We start from the raw sequence: 21,520 nt of genomic DNA on the forward strand, positions 1-21,520 counted from the left end.
TGAAATAATCAATCTGGTAAATTAAAAGATCAAAGCCACGGTTGAAATGTGACATTCGTCTAACAAATGTTGCCATACTGAATTCTTTTTATCATGTCTTATTTGTTACATTTGATTGACCCATGGATACCTAATGGATAGCTCACATTACCCTGTAGGGGGATGGTGCCATCAGTGCACCTCACACAGTGCACTGTAGGCATTACTTAGGGTTCTTTGCATTGTCCCTTTGGCACCTAGCTGAGGTTCTTTGCAGTGTCCCCTTGGCACCTAGCTGTGGTTCTTTGCAGTGTCCCTGTGGCAGCTAGCTGCAGCGTCTTTCGTTCCTTCTACTGTACCTCCGTTCATATGTTCTTTCTTCCAGCTTTCTTTCTGCCCTCTCCTAACAATTGTTTCATATTGCAACTGTAAGGTTTCCCTCCTGTTAGACCTTTCAAACCTCTCAAGTTTTTCATTGGAGGGGTGGGTAGAGCTCTCGGCTAGCACGCTGTTGGCCCAGCATTCGACTCTCCGACCGGCCAACAAAGAATTAGAGGAATTTATTTCTGGTGATAGAAATTCATTTCTTGTCACAATGTGGTTTGGATTCCACAATAAGCTGTAGGTCCTGTTGTTAGGAAACCAGTTGGTTCTTAGCCACATGAAATAAATCTAATCCTTCGGGCCAGCCCTAGGAGAGCTGTTAATCAGCTCAGTGGTCTGGTTAAACTAAGATATACTTTTTCCATTACTGTCAGTTTCCCTCTCAGCACTGAATGACCTCATAGGTCCCAGTGCTTGGCCTAAATTTTATATTCCATTCCCAGTTCCAGTAGCACACGTGCCAGCCAACACCAACGGCTATACATATCTTAAGTAAATGTCCAAATTTTGACCAGTAGCAAACGTAAAGTATTGGAAATACTAGGTCAGTAAATGAAGTTTTGTCAGACTCTTCATTTTCAATGCATCTACTCACCGGCTTTTTTTATAGAATTGTCAGATGTTATATAAATTCCATTGTTAAAGACAGTCCTTTATGGTCAGCCTAATGAGAGTCAAGTATTTTGACTCAGTGGTCTGGTTAAAACTAAATACTGTAATAATAATGGTGTATGAAAGGTATGTGATGAGGAAATTGTGATTTAATGAATTACCCAGTTATAGTGTACGTAGTTTTTCCTATATTTATAATTTTCTGTTAGCGTATACAGTACAAGTATAATGTATTTATTATTCTTATCTATTTAACATACTGTAGTTCCTTTTCAAGTGGTTAAAATGTCGAGGTACTCTGAACAGGCCTTTGAGTTGCAAAAGCAGTCATGATAATGGGAGGGCAATTGTTTGCACTCTTTTACCTGTTACTTGTATATGCCACTGTCTGCTTTTACAATATATTTCTCTCATTTTCAATGCTTTTGTTATAGATGATAAACCTGTTAAGGTGAGCTCTGTGAAGACCTCGAGCCCTTCTCTGGTCCCTCCCTGTAGGGGAATGGTGCTACCAGTGCACCGCATGCTGTGCACTGTAGGCATTACTTGGGCTTCTTTGCGGCATCCCTTCTGCCCCTAGCTGCAACCCCTTTAATTATTTTTACTGTACCTGTTCATATTCTCTTTCTTCCATCTTACTTTCCACCTTAAAACTGGTGCATCATAGCATATGTTGGGCGAAGCAAGGTCAGGCTCCACCCACCTTCTTCCCTATGAGCAATCTCCTGTTGCCACCAAAACCTTGCGCTATTAATTAAGAACTGGACTCCAGCAAGGTGAAATCCCCTTACGTCAAGGCCTCAGGTTTGAAAGTTATGAAAAATAAAAGTTGATTTAAAATTTGTCATTTCATAGCGCAACTGCTTTGAGGTTTTCCTCCTGCTTCACCTTTCAAACCTTTTGCTCTGTTTCCCTTTCAGCAGTGAATGACTTCATAGGTCACAGCACTTGGCCTTTTGCATAAATTATATATTCCATTCCACTCCCTGTCTGGTCTTTTTGTATTCGTAGCGATTTTATAAACTTTTTCTTATTATACTAGATGTTTTGCAAATTTTCTTCACTAATATACTGCTCCATTCCTTTGCTTTGTCATTCCTCTCCCATCCATAGAATTCCCGTATAATTTTCCTTTTCTCTGTATCTAAATATATTTCATATTTAATTTGTATATGCAGCATTAATCACTACTTGAGTTTTGGAACTTGGAGGTTCATCAGACTGCGTAGGTAAGGTAATAGGTTTTGTTAACACGTTGGTTTGCATCTGTGATTATCATCACAAACTTTTTTTGTTTTCACGCACTCTGGCCAAACATTGGTAGAGTAAGACATGCAAAACCATTTGTGATAGAGTAGGAACACAAACACACAAACCACTGTATGTGGTTTCAGTCTTTAGGGATTTCTGTTGTTTTCCTTAGCTTCTTAATTGATCGTTCACTGTGAATTCTGCAGGGAATACGGTGATTGAAAAACATATTGCATTTGAGCGGAAAACCAGTAGTTGGCAAAGGTTAAATTTAAAACATTTTTCTGTCAGTGTTCAAAATGTAATCGATAGTGAATGCCTAATTTTGGAAACCATTTTAAGAAATTTTATCACTCCATATTCAGATGATAAAAGACAAATCTTTTGAGTTAGCCATGAGGGTGCTAAATAGATTAACTTACTAGTCTCGAACTTAACAATAATAATAAAGAATGAATTGGGTAAAGTCCAGTAGATCCACTGATTGAATTTAGGCATTGGAATAATCAAGCTTTTCTATGGAAAAATGTGATCTATCACCTTAAGGAAAGATTAGCATAAAGGCCAAATTATGAAAAGTAGTCTACAGTATTAGGTGAAATGATAATGTACGAAATTAGAAAGTATAGAAAGTATGTATAGCAATAGATTGGATTATGTGATGATCAGCTAACAGTGCATGATTAAGTGAATCTCGTAGTGTCTGCTACGTTTGTGTATTGTAAGAATTTGATTTTGCAGTTGATCCGGTGTCTCTTGGTGTCGTCTTCCACTTCATATATGTCGTACAGTTGGAAGTTTTCATAGTATTATTAAACATGAGTGATATAATTTTCAGTGTCCTGATTTTCAAAATGGCTTTGCTACTTAAGCTGACAAACATTATGTAAAAAGGATTAACTGAGTACAGTATTAAAAAAACAACAGCAAAAAACTTTCACATTTATTGATATGTCTTTGAAAACACACCAATAGGAATATTTACAATTAAGTTTCACTTGCAGTAAACCATTTATATGAAAGGGTTTACTGTTACATACATGTGTGGTCTCTTTGAGTATATAGTTTAGCCACTAACATACTATATATATATATATTACTATGTAAGTTGATGGCAATATGTATATCTTTTTTGCAAAATTGACATTTTCAGTAACTGTGTATCTAGACTATTTTTAGTTGTACATTAACACTTGTAAGTCCCCTTCTTACCAAACAAACAGTGGACGGTTACTTCAAGCACAGCATTAAGTCGTGTTTACGTACACTTATGCAAGGTTGTTTGTGCTTTTTGATTTCACATACTTTTGCATCGGAATAAAACAGCGTGCATTGGAAAGTTAAGGCCTAAATGTGACAATCTCAGCTCATAGCTATTCATTTTAATATTGGTATATATGGTTATTGCGAGAACATAGCATTACCAAGGTTAAATAGATTACACTTTTTATAGCACTATTAGATATAATCTGTAGCAGGGAAGAAAACCAACCACAATTTACACTGAAAGGGGGATTAGGCTGACTTACAAGTCCTCACAGTTGTCAACAAAACAACAGGTTTGACCCTCTTCCAAGTAACTGTCAAAAACTTGAGACCTGTCCTTATTGATTTTGCTATTTTCTCCACCTTCGTGTACGAAAGCTATGCTTTTACCACACAAGTGCTGTACAGATACACAATTTCCTGTATTATTATTTATTAACATGCAGTTATGACAGGCTGTCTTAATTAGGAATAGGAGGGGATACTTGGGCATATTCTACAGTCTTGTAAAGATACTGGAATGATTATTATACAGCACTGCCACCTACACTTCATATTTCAAGTGGAAGTGCTGTTGTGTGATTTCTCCAAGTTCATCATGTTTTGTCTCTTTACAGCTGGGTACATTACGGTATACTTCGTCGGTCATTTCTCCAATACTTAGGGCGGTGAGTAACTACCATGGTTTTATTCTATATAAAAGTCAAGATTGGGCAATCTGAAAGGATCAAGTGTACACATTACATACATAGAAACCACTTCACTGCAGTCTGATCATGTACCGAACAGGCATATGTCTGAAAGCTTATTACCTATACTATCACATATTTTTCAGACTTGGTTAGCAAAGATTACAAATGTAGCAAATTTCAGAATTTGATACACCAGGGTTTCTCCAAATGGTTATAAATCTAAATTGCCAACGTATAAGATGATCACGGCTAATAATTTATGTACAGTCAAAAAACTAGAGCAGAAATATGTAAAACCCAAGTTAATTTAACGCGAGATATGACGTGGATTTTTCTCGCTCAAATCGTCTGCCATTTACAGTAATGCAGCATGGAATAAGGGTATACAGTATATGAAAATATTTTGAGTATACTTGACACCTGAATGTAGAAAATAATCCCATCACATTAAAAAAAGGGGGGGGAAAAAAGGACTTGGCTATTTATGTACTAAGTGAATAAACATTTCAACTTTTAATAATAGTATACAGTAGTACTGAAATGTTATTTTCAATTATACAGTATTTACACCTACATATGAAAGCACAAAGGGGTTGTGAATGGATTCTAAAGTATTTATATATATATGCACTGAATCTAAGGTTTTACAGCTTAAAAGGCAATAAGTAAATAGCATTTTAGAATACAGTACAGTATTACAAGAGATTCACTCTGAAATGCAGTATACATATCAATCTCTTCGGCTAAGGAATATACACATGCATCAGATATATTTTATGGTACTGTATATGTTTGCTTCCTGAGGAGAGCCTTGAACAAAGTTGTCTAGAATGATCACTTAGTTTGTTAGAAAGAAGAATGCCGTTACAAATGAAATAACAGATGTTTCAGGCATCTGTGACCATGCCGTTGCGGCAGCAGTTAACAGAAGACAAATCTGTCAATCAAATTACTGGTCAAAGGTCTGCAGAAACAGAGTGCAATCACGATGTGTACACGAAGAGCAATTGAAATTTATTTCTAGGATTTTCTGTGATCGTGAATACAGTAATGGTACACATTTTCACTCATGGAGTAAATAAAAATGGCAAGACAAGCAAAAACCATGCATTCTGAAGAGCCTGGTGATTGAAAACTGACAAGGGAACTTAATTTGATAACCTACCAGTATTGGGTGATTCAGTGTCTCTTATGAATAGATGGAAAGAAGTACCGCATTCTAGCTTTAATTTGAAACATCATTTACAGCCCTTCAACATGTGTCTTCTGGTCTCTGCACTGAGAATGATCACTCATATCGTAAGTTAGAGAAGCAGATTGACAGATTTGCACTTAAAAAAAGACAAAACTTCTATACTGTGTATACAGTACTTTTTTATTTGAACTCAAACTACAATACATAAAAAGTTCAAATCCTCAGAAATGTCAGTGATAAAATGAATTACTGTGTTGTACAAATTGGACTTCCACTTAAGTAATGGTAATTAAATGTATATTTTCCTGAGAAATTTATTATTACCAAAATATATTTTTATATCTCAAAAACCAACTTAATATTTTCAATACAATATTTGATATTCCCAGGTTTTAGAGCACAGTGCATACTGTACTGAAATGTCTCCATTTACTGACTGCCATGACATCTCATGATGGTTAGGAAAGAAATGAATCAATTTAAATGTCATTATGTACCCTCTTTCTAAACCACAAAAATAATTCTATGTTTGAAGCAATGAAAAAACCAAAAAATATGTTTAAACCTTTAAAGTCTATAGGTAATATGAAAGACTACATATTTTGCTTGGCATCTTCAATGCAATGTACGTAGTTGTGTCACTATCGAACACCACAGAATGCCTGAGGAAAATTCTTACGTCACAATACTCCTTAATCTAAAACCTTGAAAAAGACATTCATTTGGCACATGGTAAAACCAATGATCATCACTGTAAAATTGAAAGTTGTTTTTTCATGGCTTTACATGACAATCCATTTCTCTTTCAATTCCCATCCTGTTGCGGTTTTTTGACTACCTATGTTTGAAACCACTGACAACTTTTGTCTTGTGACTAGACTTTTCAAGTTAGATAAAAAATAAAGCTTATACAGTGTAAAAGTGTAAGAAACAAGCAACAAATTGTCTTTTGCTTTCAGAATAAATGACTACTTAAAAGATCAATATAATTTTCCCAATAAATGTCAAACTTAAAGACAAATATAACTTCTCCAGAGTACTATGTACAAAACAAGACATAATATGGCAACTCTTGTAGTGGATGATACCAGACTAGAAATAATGTAATATTCAGATAGGTTTAGCAAAATGTAGATTGCCACTAATTGTTTCCAACACAGAGCATTTTACGGGACACGACAGAAGTTAATTTCTAATTTTATTAACTCCCATCTTTATCACAGATTCTTGCTAAAATGTTTAAAATACAATTCAATGGTCTGGTACTTATAAATATTCCTTTTTTATGTACAAGAATTTACAACGCTTGGAAACTGACACATTTCCTGACTGACCAACTAACATGTAAGTGTTACTTCACTATACTAATCTGTCACGTGATCATATAACGTCCAAATGCTGGTACTGATACTCTGGTCTTCCAGTGGAGGTTGCGGGAGCTGGAGGTCGTTGGGCTATGTACACTGAAGCTGCTGTGGCTGGATCCTGATACACGATGATGGGCTGAGCTGCCTGACCGCCACCTGCCATTGCCGACTGGGGTGGAAGATGCACAACTCCTCCTGCATACTGAAGAAGTGGACCTTCAGGGCCCACAGCATGTCCGTGCGGTGCCCCTTGCTGGGTGTTGTGAACGGCAGTCTGAGGAACGTAACGGGCGTGATGAGACGGCTGGGGCTGCATTTTTGCCGGGTTTATAGGTGGTGGAGGCAGAAGTGACCCTTCACTTGGCCCAGGTGGTGGTGGTGGCTTGCTGGTCTGTACACGTCGCACTGTTACCACAATTACCACCAACACAATAATGCCTGCCACGCATGCTAAACCCAAAATCAACATCAGGGTATTGTTTTGTGACGTTTCACCTGAAAAATACGAAATTCAATGTACAGTTAATATATTACTAGTTTTTCCCATTTGCTGTGAAATTCATCATTTACAGAATTGCCAAATTTAAAGCAAAAAGAATACAATACAATCTAGTTTCATAAGGGCAATAACTTACTTAGAACTGAAAGCTTAGCTTGTCTGTAGGCTAACCCAAAATTGTTCGTAGCAGTGCATACATAAACACCTGTGTCTTGTAGAGTAACTTTTGGAATTACAAGCTGCAAAAGAAATATTTGTGTTAACATACTTTTAGTAAATTTAAATAAGAGTAATACTATTGTATACTGTACATATAATGTATATTTCACATTTTCTAAATATTGTCTATAAATCCATTAACCTTATGGAGCCATTCTCCACAGTCATGAATGTCACCAGATGCAAATTTTCGTATGCCTTGCAGACAGAAGAGATAAGCACAACTGTTCATGCATATTCACCAAGGACTCCTCATTATTCACACTTGCCTGTTGTGTTGGCCTTTTGATCAGCTATTCCTCATCATAATTTTAGTCTTTAATTCTTTATTTTTCCATCCCTTTTACCATCCGTCCTGCAAATTTTTCCCTTCATTTTGTGTTTTATTGACAGGCTTGCATTAAGGACTTAATGTGAGTGTTTTATAAATTTATTATTTTTCTAGTTGTTTGTAAGCAATTGCATATTTGTTTTCAAGTGCAAAAGTTTTTGTTTTTCATTCTTTTTTGTATTTAGCATCTTTGAGTGCACTGTCACTAGAGTTGAACAGCAGTAAGGGTCAAGAGGCAAGTCTATTGATTACTTCTAGTTTGTTTTGTGATAAGTACTAGGTCAGGAGGCATTTTACTTTACTTTTTGTTATTGGTCATTATAAACAAATTACTGACCAGATAATAATTATGGTTTAGTTCACTGCCTGTAATTAGCTTCTAATCAATTCTCTTTTGCAGCTCTTATGGGCACTGGGCTTAACCTAGTGACCGAATTCACGTAAGATGGCCGACCAGTACAACGGGAGTGCAATGGCGTCCAAACCAGCGTTCCTCTCTCTCAGTAACCCCTCCTTTTACCCATTCTCTGTGCTGCCGGTATCTTTGTGCTTTTAGGCTTAATGGGAGTGGCGCACGCAGCCGCCTACATCTTGTGAAAGTTGCCCTGAGGTGACCTCAGCCCAGTCCAGAGAAGCATGTCCCAATAGACTGTCCATTCTGCTACCAGGAGCCGTTTCGAGCGGAATAATATTCCCGCTCTACCTCACAGAGGCCACCATTTGTCTTGTGCCATGTGACACCAATTCTGGGGACCCCAACTCATAAAGGAGTGATCAATTTGGATACCCAAGATAAGTTTAAAATGTACAAGGGAATTTGGTGGCCCATTTTCCTTTGACCATATCCTATTTTCCTTACTCTTGATCAAGAAACCTTCCCAAATTTCCCCGTGGTCTCCCACATGTATCTCTCTCTCCCTTTGTCACTATATGTCCCACCTTGGACCCTATACCTCTCTTCGACACCAAAGCCTCCCACTGTTTGCATGCTTAGTTAATTTTCCAATCAGGAAGTGATTGCCAAAATGCCTTTTGACTGGCTGTGCCATCCATGTTCCCGCTCGAGTGGTTAGAGCAATCTTAAGCATTCAGGCATGATATTGTGGTGAGTTAGGATAGCTCGATGATAAACATTTAGGGCCTTAATGCATGCTATTCATATAGTTAATTTGACATCTCTGTCTTTTAGAGGGATGGCTTTATCTTGTGTGACACAGGACAAATCTCAGCTCACTCTTTCATTCATCACTGGAATCCTCCATGTGCGATGGAACAAAGGAATTTCATCTATTACAGCATTGTCAATTACTTACTTTTATGATCTCATGTTAGTCAGGTTTGCCCATGGTTCTAAATAAGTTTTGAACTGTTGTCATTATTTTTTTAAATTAGTTAATCATTAACTAAGTATAATTATGCCTTACAGTAACTTGACTAGGGAAAATATTGAGGTTAGTATTCCCAGGCTTTTCATTATTCTCATTTTTTTTTGTATTACTGTCAGCCATTTTATAGCCGTCCGTTGCAAGGCCTTGGCTAGCAAGTAACACTGGCGACCTGGCCAAAGATCAAGAATCAAATAATGTAGAAATTCCCCAAGTAAAAACATGTACGTAAATTAAAAAGGTAAAAACATGAGCTGAGATTTGTCCTACATCACACATGATAAAGGCATCCCTTTGAAAGAGAGAGGTGTTGAATTAACTACATGAATAGCATGCATCAAGGCCCTAATTATTATCATCAAGCTTTCCTACCTCACCACAATACCACACCCGAATGCTTAAAGAATGCTCTAACCACTCAAGTGGGCACGTGGACAGTATAGCCAGTCAAAAGACACCTTGGTAATGACTTCCCGATTGGGAAATTAACTAAGCAAGCAAATGGTGGGAGGCTTTAGCGTCAAAGAGAGGTATGGGGCTGAATTCAAGGTGGGACATATAGTGACAAAAGGAGAGAGAGATACACTTTGGAGACCACAAGGAAATTTGGGAAAGTTTCTTGATAAAAAGTAAGGAAAATAGAATATAGTCGAAGGAAAATGGGCTGCTGAATTCCCGTGTACGTTTTAGACTTATCTTGGGTGTCCAAAATGACCACTCCTATATGAGCTGGGGTCCCAAAATTGGTGTCACATGGCACAAGACAAATGGCAGCCTCTGTGAGATAGAGCAGGAATATACTTCTGAACGAAATGGCTCCTAGTAGCAGAATGGGCATTCTCCTGGGCCACGCCTCTCTGGACTGGGCTGGGGTCACCTCAGGGCAACTTCCTCTAGATGGCGGTGGCTGCGCTCACCACTCCCATGAAGCCTAAAAGCACAGAGATACCGGCAGCACAGAGAGTGGATAAAAGGAGGGGTTACTAAGAGAGAGAGAGGAATGCTGGATTGGACGCTATTGCACTCCCATTATACTGGTCAGCCAACTCTTGTGGATTTGGTCACTAGGTTAAGCACAGTGCCCCTTAAGACAGCAATGGAAAAAGTATCACTGTACTTTGTGGGCATTCTGTATGTGTATTCTGTGATTACGCAGCCTGTTTATTGTACTGTGCAGTGGATTTTTTGGTGAATTAGTATTATGAATATTTTATTGCATTTTATTTATTCTTTTTTTTTTTGAGTGCATTCACTCACAGTTTGTAAATATGCCTTTGCAAACATGTCAAGGTCTTCCTGGATGGACTGTTGTATCTTCATGCCTGCTTTGTCGCACCTGCAAGACTTACGGAGATTGGTTACCTGGCCAGTATTATGAAGAGAGGAGAAGATTCTATGGGGGTATTAAGAGTGAATTTACTGCCAAAGCTTCCATTTCCTCTTTGTTGGTTGTCTTTGTTATGGTCTGCTTCTGGATCCTACCCTTCACTGCACCTACTCTGTCTGATGACTGAACTTCCTACTTTGACTTTTGTTCCCACATATGCCAGCCCAGTTCCTGGTCTTCCTGTACCATTTCCTCCTAGCCAGACCATCGCTTTTTCAAATGTTTATGTCCCCAGGAAGGGGAACTTTCACAGCTTCAGAAAAAAATTTTTTTCTTCTATCAATGGAGTTACTCAGGACCACCACCATCAGGTCATTGCTTGACCATGACTTTTGTGACTACTGCTGTTCCTGCTCTGCCAGTAGTTGCTAACTCCGCTATGACTTTTGTGCCAGCCATCCCCGACGTGGTTTTTCACTAGTGTACTAGTTCCCACCTCATCTGCTATGGCAGCAGTTGCTACTCCTACTGTATTGGTAGTTGCTCCTCCTATAAATGTTTCTGCTGCACCTGATATTCCTGCTTGGCCTGTTGTGTCAGTGGTTCCTGCTACTCCAGCTGTCATGACAATTGCTGCACTCGCTGTGCCTGTCACATCAGTGGTACATACTGCTGTTACTTTGCCAAGGTGCCTGTTTGTCCAAATATGCAGGTTGCATCGCATGTGTTATTCTAGACCCTGCCTGCTGTCTTTACTGCATCCATACCTGCAACTGTCACCTTTCATGATGTCTCTTGCTGCATAGGCAATTCCTGCAACCACTGGCACCACCTTGACTGCCACCGTGTTGCCACCTGTGATTTTGGTGTTGTAGTAGCACCCCCATTGCACCTCATTTACTACCTACTACTGAGCTCCAGCCGCCAAGGTTCACCTTCCTCCAAAGGTCATACTTTGGTGGTAGTTCATACCCAAGTACATGCCTTTCTGAAACAATATTTTTAAAGAGGGGTTATTCAGAAAAAGTGATCATTATAGAGCAGGCCACTCTATTCACTCGAATCATTCTCTTTACCACTCAGAAGCAATCTTGCAGGTCTTTGATTTTCATGACAGCCATAGTTTCTGCAAGGTGGAAAATATTGGCAAGTCAAATTCTTTGATGGCTATACCATTTTTGTCTACACAAGTAGTGTTGTCAAGAAGACTTTACTACAGAACAGTGCCTGTGTTAAAATGTGACAACCTTAGAGAATATATTTGCCCACAGAAATCCTGCTTGCTCTCTTCCTGTGTTGTTGCTTCATCTTCGAGTTTGGCAGCCATATGCAGTCATTACAAGGGAAGGCAGTTTTTTCTCCAATCTGGTCTGTCACAACAGATAGCAACTCATGACCCAAGAAGCCCTCACAGTCCATGTCAACTTCTGTAACTCCATCTAGCCATACCAGACCTTAACCCTCACAGTCAGGGCTAAATATATATTAACCACAACCCTAGACCGGGCTAAATTTAAGGATGGCCCAATTAAAAAAAAACTTATCAATGGAAAGAGGAAGATATGCACATGCACATGGTATAAGAAAAAATATTCTAAAATTTTTCTGTACCTTCCAGGGGAAGCTGAAAGTGAATATTTCCAGCTCGGTGCGGTGCCTCTTTTCCAAAATACAGTCGCGAAAATATGCTCATTTTACCAAGTTACAAGAGTTTTTTCTGTTTTTTTACTTTGTAAAATTATAATTACAGCTCACACAGTATCATAACAGATAAGAACTAAAAGCAGTAATAAATTCCGAGTATATTTATTATAAAATATTTACAAGACATCATTGGATGGGAATTTTGGACAACATTCCCCTATGACATCTCAAGGCAAACTGATTCCTCTCTGCTTTACCGACTAGCTAGAGTTGGGATAAGAGTTGCCATAATTCATTTATGGCCCATGGAAGTGATCTGAGCACTTTTCAAGCAAAATTCTTGTTTCCCAGACTCCACCACAAAGCTATATGTAAACATATATGTATGTTACCCGTCCACAAGGGGTTAGTCAATCCCATGACATATCCACTTATTCAAATTCTGATGATAAGGACACAGCCAAGCAATTTAAAAATGAGCTGCCTTCTCCACAGTATGGAACTGAGTCTGATTTTCAGCCTGCAACAACCACACTGACTGAAGGAGACTTCAACTGCTGAACAGAAGATGAACCACTCCTGAACGTATGCAAGTAGTGAAGTTCCTCTACCTCACACTCACTGTCGTAACAGTGTACATCGAGCAGATGTAAAGCCCTGGATAGTTAGAGGTGCTGCCAGAGACCCTAATCAGCCCATGGCTGTTCTCTCACTGAAAATGTGTATTATCCCAATCAGCTTGCTAGTCCCATGATTTGTGATTTCTTTGTCTGCATCATTAGGAAAAACTGTCAAATCTCCACAATCAAGGGATGCAAGAGCTGCTGTCTGTCTCACAGCTGTTGGACCTGGAAAGCATCAAAATGACCGATTCCAGGGACCTCAGGAATCTATTACTGTACACCATTTCAAGAAATAACTACCCTGGAGAATGATTCTGCTGCCTAAGTGAAACTCTCCTCCACTGCTACATAAGCTGGGTGGAGCGCCATATGAACTACTTCATGATACTTCAGTAATCATTCCTTACAAAATGTAATATGGAGCAGCATTTCTGTAGCCTTTACATTGTCCTAGATGGGTTACGAGCTGTGTGCACAATCCATAAGGGTCATTCACACCCGAGGCAATGTTAACGTAGACCTATATTTTTTCATTCTGGATTGTGTCACCGAGACTCTGACAGCCATTCTGACCTTATCTGTAATCAAGGATCTGTAAGATACTGTATCTACTTGGTCTAGAGAGACCCACTCAAAGCTATTTATGTGAATTAAGCAACTTAGATATGACCACTCCAGACTGTTCCTATCTACAGGCCAAATGAGAAAGCCTTTCTTCAAGGCAGTATCTTTTGGGCTTGGCAGGTCATCCTCCAGCTTTATGCAGAGAGAGCCAAGCTAGTCTGGTAAGAAAGACCCTCAACTTTCCTAGCTTTGGAAAACATCAAATTTCATCATGCTCAGTGCTAACTCTTTTCCTTGTTTACTACCCATTACCGCAGATGTGATGCCAAAGGTAACTTTCACCTGCCATGTCTAATGGCAGGTGAAGTGTTATCTTCAAGAGTAGATGCTGTATGGCATTCCTCTCTCTTCTAACCTCCCCTATCTCACTTCCTATACATCAATAGGAGATCTGAGTCTTCCAGGATGATTATTCTTTTAACGTGCTTTTTTCCCATTTGTATGGGGTAAGCACGATGCTTTCTCTTGAAGGACTTTGATTTGGCTTTGGAGTAGACTTTGTAGTCTCGATCAGCTGCCCTGCCTGTCATCGCTTAGACCCCAATAGTGTATGTACATGTATTGTACCAGATACCAGCGCCCTTTTCTCCCAGCAGCGAGAAGTCGTTGCGCGGTTAGATCGACAGTCGAGATGTGTGAGGTGTCTGTTATGTTTTTAGAAGATGTTGGAGTGGCTTTGTTTGTGTGTGTATTAGTTTGTAACACCCATTTGCTTTTAAGCAAACCTATCTGTTGATTACATACATAATCCTGGGGTGTCTACATGGATTAGGCACCTCTAAATATCACCAGGATGGTTAATTCATTTTTGTAACAACTTGCCAAATACAAACTTCTTACTTTACCCTCTGGGTGTTCCCTAAGTACCCCTGGAGAACAAGTTTTGAAGTCTGAGTGTCACTGATGAGTCTATGGTGCAAACGTTAGCGTTGCTCTCAGCCTGCATTCTATATCTCATTATGACAGATGAATTGAGTTCTCAGTATGACTGATGGGTTTGTATAAAAATATTTATTCTATAGAAACTTTAAATTTACATAGTCTTCGACTATCTAGCAGTCATAATTTAAGCATTTTAGAAATTAAGTTCTTTATATTCACATAGTAGTTTATGTCAAAAACTCCTGCTTACATTTTGTAGTGTTAAAAATGTATGTACTTTATAAAATTTTTGCTGTGTTCAGTTATTGGCCTCTCAATATTGGGGTTTATTTATTGTAACCATGACATTCCCCTGTCTGATATTAAATAAATACCATCCAGATTTGTTAAAAGGAAGTATTTTTTCTTACACCTTTATGGATGACTGCAGGTTTTCTTTAACTGAGTCTCTTGCTTTTCAATATGCTGTGGATTTGCTTCCTCTTATGTTTTGGTTCTGCTGTTAAATGAACACTGCCTCAGTTGCAAATATATGGAATGGCTAAAACTAAGATAATAGGTAAAAGCAGCCTATATTCATCCACAAATGACATCAAAAGTAAATTACAGTACTTCCTGGTAAAAAAAAACCTGGACTAGATGTGTTTGACATCATAAGGTGGAAGAGCTCTTATAAGGAGCTGCAATAAAATCTTCAACAGGCTGGTTTGGCTAAAACAATGACAAGACAATGTGAGTTGTGCCTCCAGAACTGTTTTAATATCTTTATAGATGGAGTGATGCAATTAGGAAGAGGTTGTCATTGGCAAAGTTGTGGGGGAAAAGTGGGTTGTGAATGAAGCATGGATTTACTCATGTTTGTGGATGATACAGTAATGACTGGGGATAATGAAGTGTTTACAAGAAGGGAAAGTTGAGAGTAAATGTCAACAAGAATAGGGTTGTTGGGGTGGATGGAAGCCAAGAAGTTGGAGCAATAAAAAAGTTGATTTATATGGGTTTTTAGGAGTAATTACATCAGAGGAGGGTAGGATGCGAGAAGAAGATTGTCACAGAATAGTTGAAGCAAGAAAGGCAGCATGTGTGCAAAACAGTGGAATGAAATTTGGAGTCTCTATAGCATCCATGGTTGGAATTTATGACGGCATTGTTGAGTTAACTCACCTTTTGAGGGATAGAACAGTGGGTGTTGAATACAAATGCAAGACAAAAGGTCAAAGCTATAGTAATAAACTGAGTAGTGTACATGGTATGGGTTAAAAGGTTGAGGACAGGTGAAAAGGTTAGCAAAGGTGAAATGATGGATCACGGTGTTTTGAGGTGGTTCAGTCATGTAGTATGAAATGAGGGTGATAGGTGGGAATGTATGATTCAAAAGTGTCTGGAGGAAGGAGGAGGGAAAAGACTTTACAGACTTTGAAAATGCTTAGATGGTGTGAAAGTAGTACTGGAACAAAGGTCCTCAACAGCCAGGAAGCAAGAGAGCATATGCAAAATAAAAGGTGAATGGCACAATGTGTGTGTGTTTAAACTGTAGAGGCCTTTGACACTCCTCGATGAGATGTGCAGGTTAATAAAGCAGATAATGCTTTGGAAACTACTGAACAGGGGTTCTCTATAATTCTGGATTTGATAAGTATTAATGTGGCAGTAAGCATTGTTTTTCTTTCCTTTGAAAACAGCTTAGTGCTGAAAAATATCCTACCAACTTTTCTCAAGACATTTATCAAGCTAATTTGTATAAGATTAGTATTTTGAGGAAATTACCTTGGTGTAGAACGATCCATCCCCTGGAGTCAGAACTTGAGTTGCTTGCAAAACAACATAACGGTGGCCCTTCCAATTTAGCGTTTCGTTCTCTGGGATGTGGTCAGCTTCAACAGAACCATCTTCCAATCGACGTAGCCACTGCAAGGCAAAATTTTAAAATGTCTAAAGTGAATCTCTCAAGTGTTGCTTGATGCACTTCTTTGTAATAAACATCTTTTCTCAAAAATGTCATTGTACCCTAAAACTGAATACCAGTGAGTAAACTTTGTTTGCACTTACTGTACTCTGATATCAAGCACAGTATAACGCATACTGTATTCATACTAATAATGAATTCAAGGATTACCAAAATACTTACCTTTATATGTGGGGCAACTTCTGAGCTGCCACGGCACTGAAGAGTCGCTGGTTCTCCTGCTACAACTGTTGTGTTTTGTGGATCCTGGGGGTAAAATTCTGGCTCCTTTGGGCGAGGTTGATCTAAAGAAGAAAAATTGGACATGAAAAAAAATCCAAAATCACAAAAAACAGATCCACCAAAACTACAAAAAGTAACAAACCACTCACAATGTTCTTTATCTGCTTTACTAAAATATTCTGTAAAACAATTATTATTTTTATTATTATTATTCAGAATATGAACCCTAATCATACGGTACAAGCCCACCAAAGGGGCCACCGACTTAAAATTCAAGCTTCCAAAGAATATTACGGCGTTCATTCGAAAGAAATAACTGAAGGCAAAGGGAAATACAAACAGAGGAGAGGAGGAAAAAGAAGGAAAAAGGAACTATTCATTATGGACAGTACTGTATTTGAGACTCCCAATGAAAGCACAATGTATTTAAGGCATTAGAATGATTTTTCAAACCAAGGTGAGTGACGCCCCTTGCTGCAATCAGTCAGATCACCTTACCTATAACTTGCACAGTCCAGTTTGCAGTGACCACCCCAAGAGGATTGACAGCAGCACATGTGTAGATCCCGGCATCCTGAGGCTGCAACTCCACCAGCTGTAGATAATGGCGGGTGAGACGTGACTCACCCCGTAATTTTCCCTCGTGGAGTTCCTGGCCGTCCTGAGAACATTTCAAGTTGCAGAATTAAATGTTGCATCAGACTAAAACACTACATTTTTCCGTGTAAGAAATTGAACTTTGGCTCTACATCACCCATAAATATATATATAATGCATTTTCTCTTTCTTCCATCTTACTTTCCACCCCCTAACAATTTGTTCATACTGCAAATGAAAAAGGTTTTCCTCCTGTTACCACCTTTTAAGATGTTTTTACTCTCAATTTCCCTTTCAGGGCTGAATGACTTCACCGCACTCGCTCTTCCAGGGAGGGCAAGAAGATCTTTGCAAATGTCGGACACAAAGGAGAGCCCATGGCTACAACAGGTCCCAGTGCTTGCTTGGCCTTTGGTCTAAATTTTATACTCCAATATTCAGACTAATCTATCATACATTTTCCCGTAGGAAATTGAACCCTGGCTCTGCATTATCCATAAAAAATTGAGCAGTGACTTTGCAATATCCATAAATAAATGAAAAGAGGACTTACATTATCCATAAACATAATGAACATTGGACCACAAACACCCACATATAAATTGCCTTACACTATATACTACAGTCACGGCATAATGAAAGGTGAACAATTTGGATCTTGTAGAGGTGATTAACATTTCACTGTATGGGATTGTTTGACTGGATAATTATACTATCATTTACTTCGATGAGCTCAAGCGCTTGATATAACAACAACTAAAATGCATTAGAAAGTCAGTGTTACACCTAAACTGCTTAATATGATAACTACTTCTTTATGCTGAAGAACACTGGAATTTCTCTCTCTCTCTCTCTCTCTCTCTCTCTCTCTCTCTCTCTCTCTCTCTCTCTCTCTCTCTCTCTCTCTCTGCATTAAGAACAGGCAGCATACAAATCACACGATTAGCAAATTATTACGAATCTACAGGACTGCACCCTCCCTACACCCCTACACCCACAAACATTTAGCACCAATATTAAAAACACCCTGCCTCGTGTGTGCGTGTACACACACACACACACACACACACACACACACACACAAATTTAAATTTATTTTCAGAGTCTAAAGACCAGTTCCAACAAAAGAAAGTGTGGTGAAAGAAAAATATAAGTCACAGTGGAAAATTAAATTAAACTTGTAAGGAAGGAAGAGAGAGGGGGGGGGAGGAGGAGGGGGCGGGAGAGGGAGGGTGATAAAAACGGGAGGGACAACGCACATTCATTAGCAGAAGGTTCCGATTCTCCAATAGGTTCCTCCTTGATCCCATTTGCATCCAAATTGTTGGTTGCAAATACAAGGGGAGGAAGACCCCTTGACAGGTGGGTAGTAGCACTCCTCCTCCTCCCCCTCCTACTCCTCTTCCTCTTCCTCCTCCTCCTCCTCTACTTCATCCAACTCCTCCTCTTCTTTCTCTTCTTCCTCCTCCTCCTCTTCCTCCCCTCCGCTTCTTCTTCTTCTTTCTCTTCTTCCTCCTCCTCCTCTTCCTCCTCCCTCCCCTCCGCTTCTTCTTCTTCTTTCCCCTTCCCCTCCTCTTTTCCTTTCTCTTCTTCCTCTTCCTCCTCCTCCTCCCTCTCCTCTGCCTCTTCTTCCTCTTCCTCCTCCTTCTCCTCTTCCTCTTCTTCCTCCTTCCCCTCCTCTTCCTCTTCCCCCTCCTCTTATCTGATCTTTCCGTTTAGTTTCCCCTTCGCGTATCGACCATATTTGTCTAAAATATCTTTTTATACATCCAACAGGTTTCTTGACATATTCCTCTTTATTTTCTTCTTCGTAGATCAAACATATCTACAAAGTATTCACGTAACCATCATATTTAAGCTTTCGTCTTTTCTATCGAGACTTTTTCCTTGTGTAGATCATAATATTCATTTAAGGTTCTCTTCTGTGAATTCGCCATATTTTTCTTTAAATTCATCTACTTATTATTTTACACCATATTTTATAATTTTGTTTTTTATTCGTAACTATACCCGGTAGGGGGTAGGGCCGTCCGTGCACCTCACAGGGTGCATTGTAGGCTTTACTAAAGGGTCTTCGCACCGCCCCTTCGGCCCATAGCTGCAACCCCTTTCGTTCCTTTTACCGTACCTCCATTCATATTAGCTTTCTTCCATCTTGCTACCCACCCTCTCCTAACAATTAGTTCAAAGTGCAACTGCTTTGAGGTTTTCCTCCTGTTACACCTTTCAAACAACCTACTCTCAATTTTCTTTCCAGCACTGAATGACCTCATAGGTCCCAGTGCTTGGCCATCGGCCTAAACTCACATTCCATTCCATTCCATTCGTAACTATATATAGCAATGCTTGTCCAAATAATAAAGTAATAAGACTTGATTTTAAGCCAAGCAAAAATACGTGTCGATGCTGAAGACAAGTCTGTAGTGTATGGGCTTTTCTCCACCAAAGATCAACAACAAAAACTTTACTCATTTTCTCTCTCTCTCTCTCTCTCTTTCTCTCTCTCTCTCTCTTCCCAAATTCACTTTTTTGAAACTCTCCGTTTTTCTCTCCCTCCTTCCTTTCCACTCCATCACCCTCACGTTTCCCGAGAAGTCTATCGCCACATCTGCACCTCCGTTAAAAACAATACGCTCTTTCCAGTTCCCCAGCCCCCCATGAACACGTAATGAGAGAGAGAGAGAGAGAGAGAGAGAGAGAGAGAGAGAGAGAGAGAGAGAGAGAGAGAGAGAGAGAGAGAGATTTTTAATAGGAGACCAAATTCAAAATATGTGAAAATTCAAGTTTATATAGACAAATAATTGAGAGAGAGAGAGAGAGAGAGAGAGAGAGAGAGAGAGAGAGAGAGAGAGAGAGAGCTCTTTAATAAGAGGCCAAATTCAAAATATGTGAAAGTTCAAGTTTATATAGACAAATAATTGAGAGAGAGAGAGAGAGAGAGAGAGAGAGAGAGAGAGAGAGAGAGAGAGAGAGGATATGTAAAACACCCAGAGAGGCCCGCCGTTCGTTGCATGTAGTAGCGTCAGTTCGTTCCTTCGTTCGTTCGTCCGCCAGTGATCCATTTGGATTGTGACACGAGAGGATACTCCATCCATCTTCATTACTATTGTACTACAGCCGAGAGTCTCTCCTCCGCTGCTCAACTGTTTTCGCCTCGTTTTCCACGTAGTACTATACTGCCATGTTGCGTCCTCAGGTTACTGCCGATGCTGATTCTGCCAGACCACTTTCCATGGGCGTAATGGGACGAAAGGAGGGGAGCGCAGTTTTTCTTCTTCTTTTTAGTTTAAATGGATTATTTTTTTCTTTTTACTCGGCGATATTCTGCAGATTGAAGACTCGCCAAGGTTTTTTTTTTTTAATTCTTTTATTCTTTTTCACTTTTCGTGAGTGTTTAAATACTCGTACTCTATACTGGTAGACACATTGCGCATGTACACTCACTCTCACTCACTCACTCACTCTCTCTCGTTTAAATACTCGTACTCTGTACTGGTAGACACATTGCGCATGTACACTCTCACTCACTCACTCTCTCTCTCTCTCTCTCTCTCTCTCTCTCTCTCTCTCTCTCTCTCTCTCTCTTACGCTCGAGTAAAATTCTGCTGCAACGTTTAAATATTTATAATAAACACGTTCCAAACTCGTACTTGAAACTGAAGGTGTGGAATTAGGACCACATTGGCTTTCTGTGTGTATTTTTTACTCAGTACTCTTCTTAAGAAGGTGGAAGAGGGAGGGAGGGTTATTTCCATTGCAAATAAAGCGCCTTGCAAAGCTGGGCTTATATAATAATAATAATAATAATAATAATAATAATAATAATAATAATAATAATAATAATAATAATATGCATTTCAGTGTCCCCTTATGTTTATTCTTTTGTCAAATAATCATGGAAAATAATACCAAACGGTGTTGTATGTAAAAATAACTGAAATAAAAAAAAACAAGATTCAAATATTCCTTCTCCCATACAACCTTGATACGAACACTATGCACAGTAAGCCTCACAAAAAAAAAAAAAGTCCTGTATTTTGTACTTTCAGCGGTCTGATTCACCTCAAGAAGGTTGTTGATCAAACACGCAAAAGTTGCTTTTTACCTGCCATAAATAAAACATACATTTGTAAATCATTGTATTAATACAATACACATTTGTACAGTTAATCACTGTTGATTCCCTGGGCTTGACTTTGGCTTCATCGGATTTAAAGTAGGTACAATAAAAATGCAAACCCCGTTGGGGAACTTACTGCATGGAACTTACTGCAATCAGTTCACTGTAGGCATTACTTAAAGGTCTTCGCAGCGTCCCTTCGACCCCTAGCTGCAACCCCTTTCATTCCTTTTACTGTACCTTCGTTCACATTCTCTTTCTTTCACCTTACCTTCGTCAACCCTCTCCTAACAATTTTCTCACATTGCAACTGCGAGGTTTTCCTCCTACTACAC

The 21,520-nt window shown here is 39.1% G+C and overlaps 2 protein-coding genes across 3 annotated transcripts in view; one reads left to right on the forward strand and one right to left on the reverse strand.

The window, feature by feature from the left end:
- The window catches only part of hyx (cell division cycle 73 hyrax), a 36,544-nt gene extending 28,801 nt beyond the window's left edge, over nucleotides 1–7,743 (forward strand). The window contains exons 12-13 of the transcript XR_010855056.1: nucleotides 4,110–4,160; nucleotides 6,804–7,743. The gene's annotated coding sequence lies outside the window, so the exon portion shown is untranslated. The remainder of the gene's footprint in view (nucleotides 1–4,109; nucleotides 4,161–6,803) is intronic.
- LOC136845069 (fibroblast growth factor receptor-like 1) overlaps nucleotides 3,156–21,520 on the reverse strand; it is a 599,462-nt gene continuing 581,097 nt past the window's right edge. For both annotated transcript variants that reach the window (XM_067114891.1, XM_067114892.1), the window contains 5 exons: nucleotides 16,967–17,129; nucleotides 16,409–16,530; nucleotides 16,048–16,188; nucleotides 7,382–7,484; nucleotides 3,156–7,241 (listed from right to left, as the gene is read on the reverse strand). In XM_067114891.1, the coding sequence (XP_066970992.1) occupies nucleotides 6,760–7,241; nucleotides 7,382–7,484; nucleotides 16,048–16,188; nucleotides 16,409–16,530; nucleotides 16,967–17,129 (1,011 nt within the window). In that variant the 3' untranslated portion in view covers nucleotides 3,156–6,759. The remainder of the gene's footprint in view (nucleotides 7,242–7,381; nucleotides 7,485–16,047; nucleotides 16,189–16,408; nucleotides 16,531–16,966; nucleotides 17,130–21,520) is intronic.

This window comes from Macrobrachium rosenbergii, chromosome 13 (genome assembly GCF_040412425.1).
Source record: "Macrobrachium rosenbergii isolate ZJJX-2024 chromosome 13, ASM4041242v1, whole genome shotgun sequence".
NCBI classification, from domain to species: Eukaryota; Metazoa; Arthropoda; class Malacostraca; order Decapoda; family Palaemonidae; genus Macrobrachium; species Macrobrachium rosenbergii.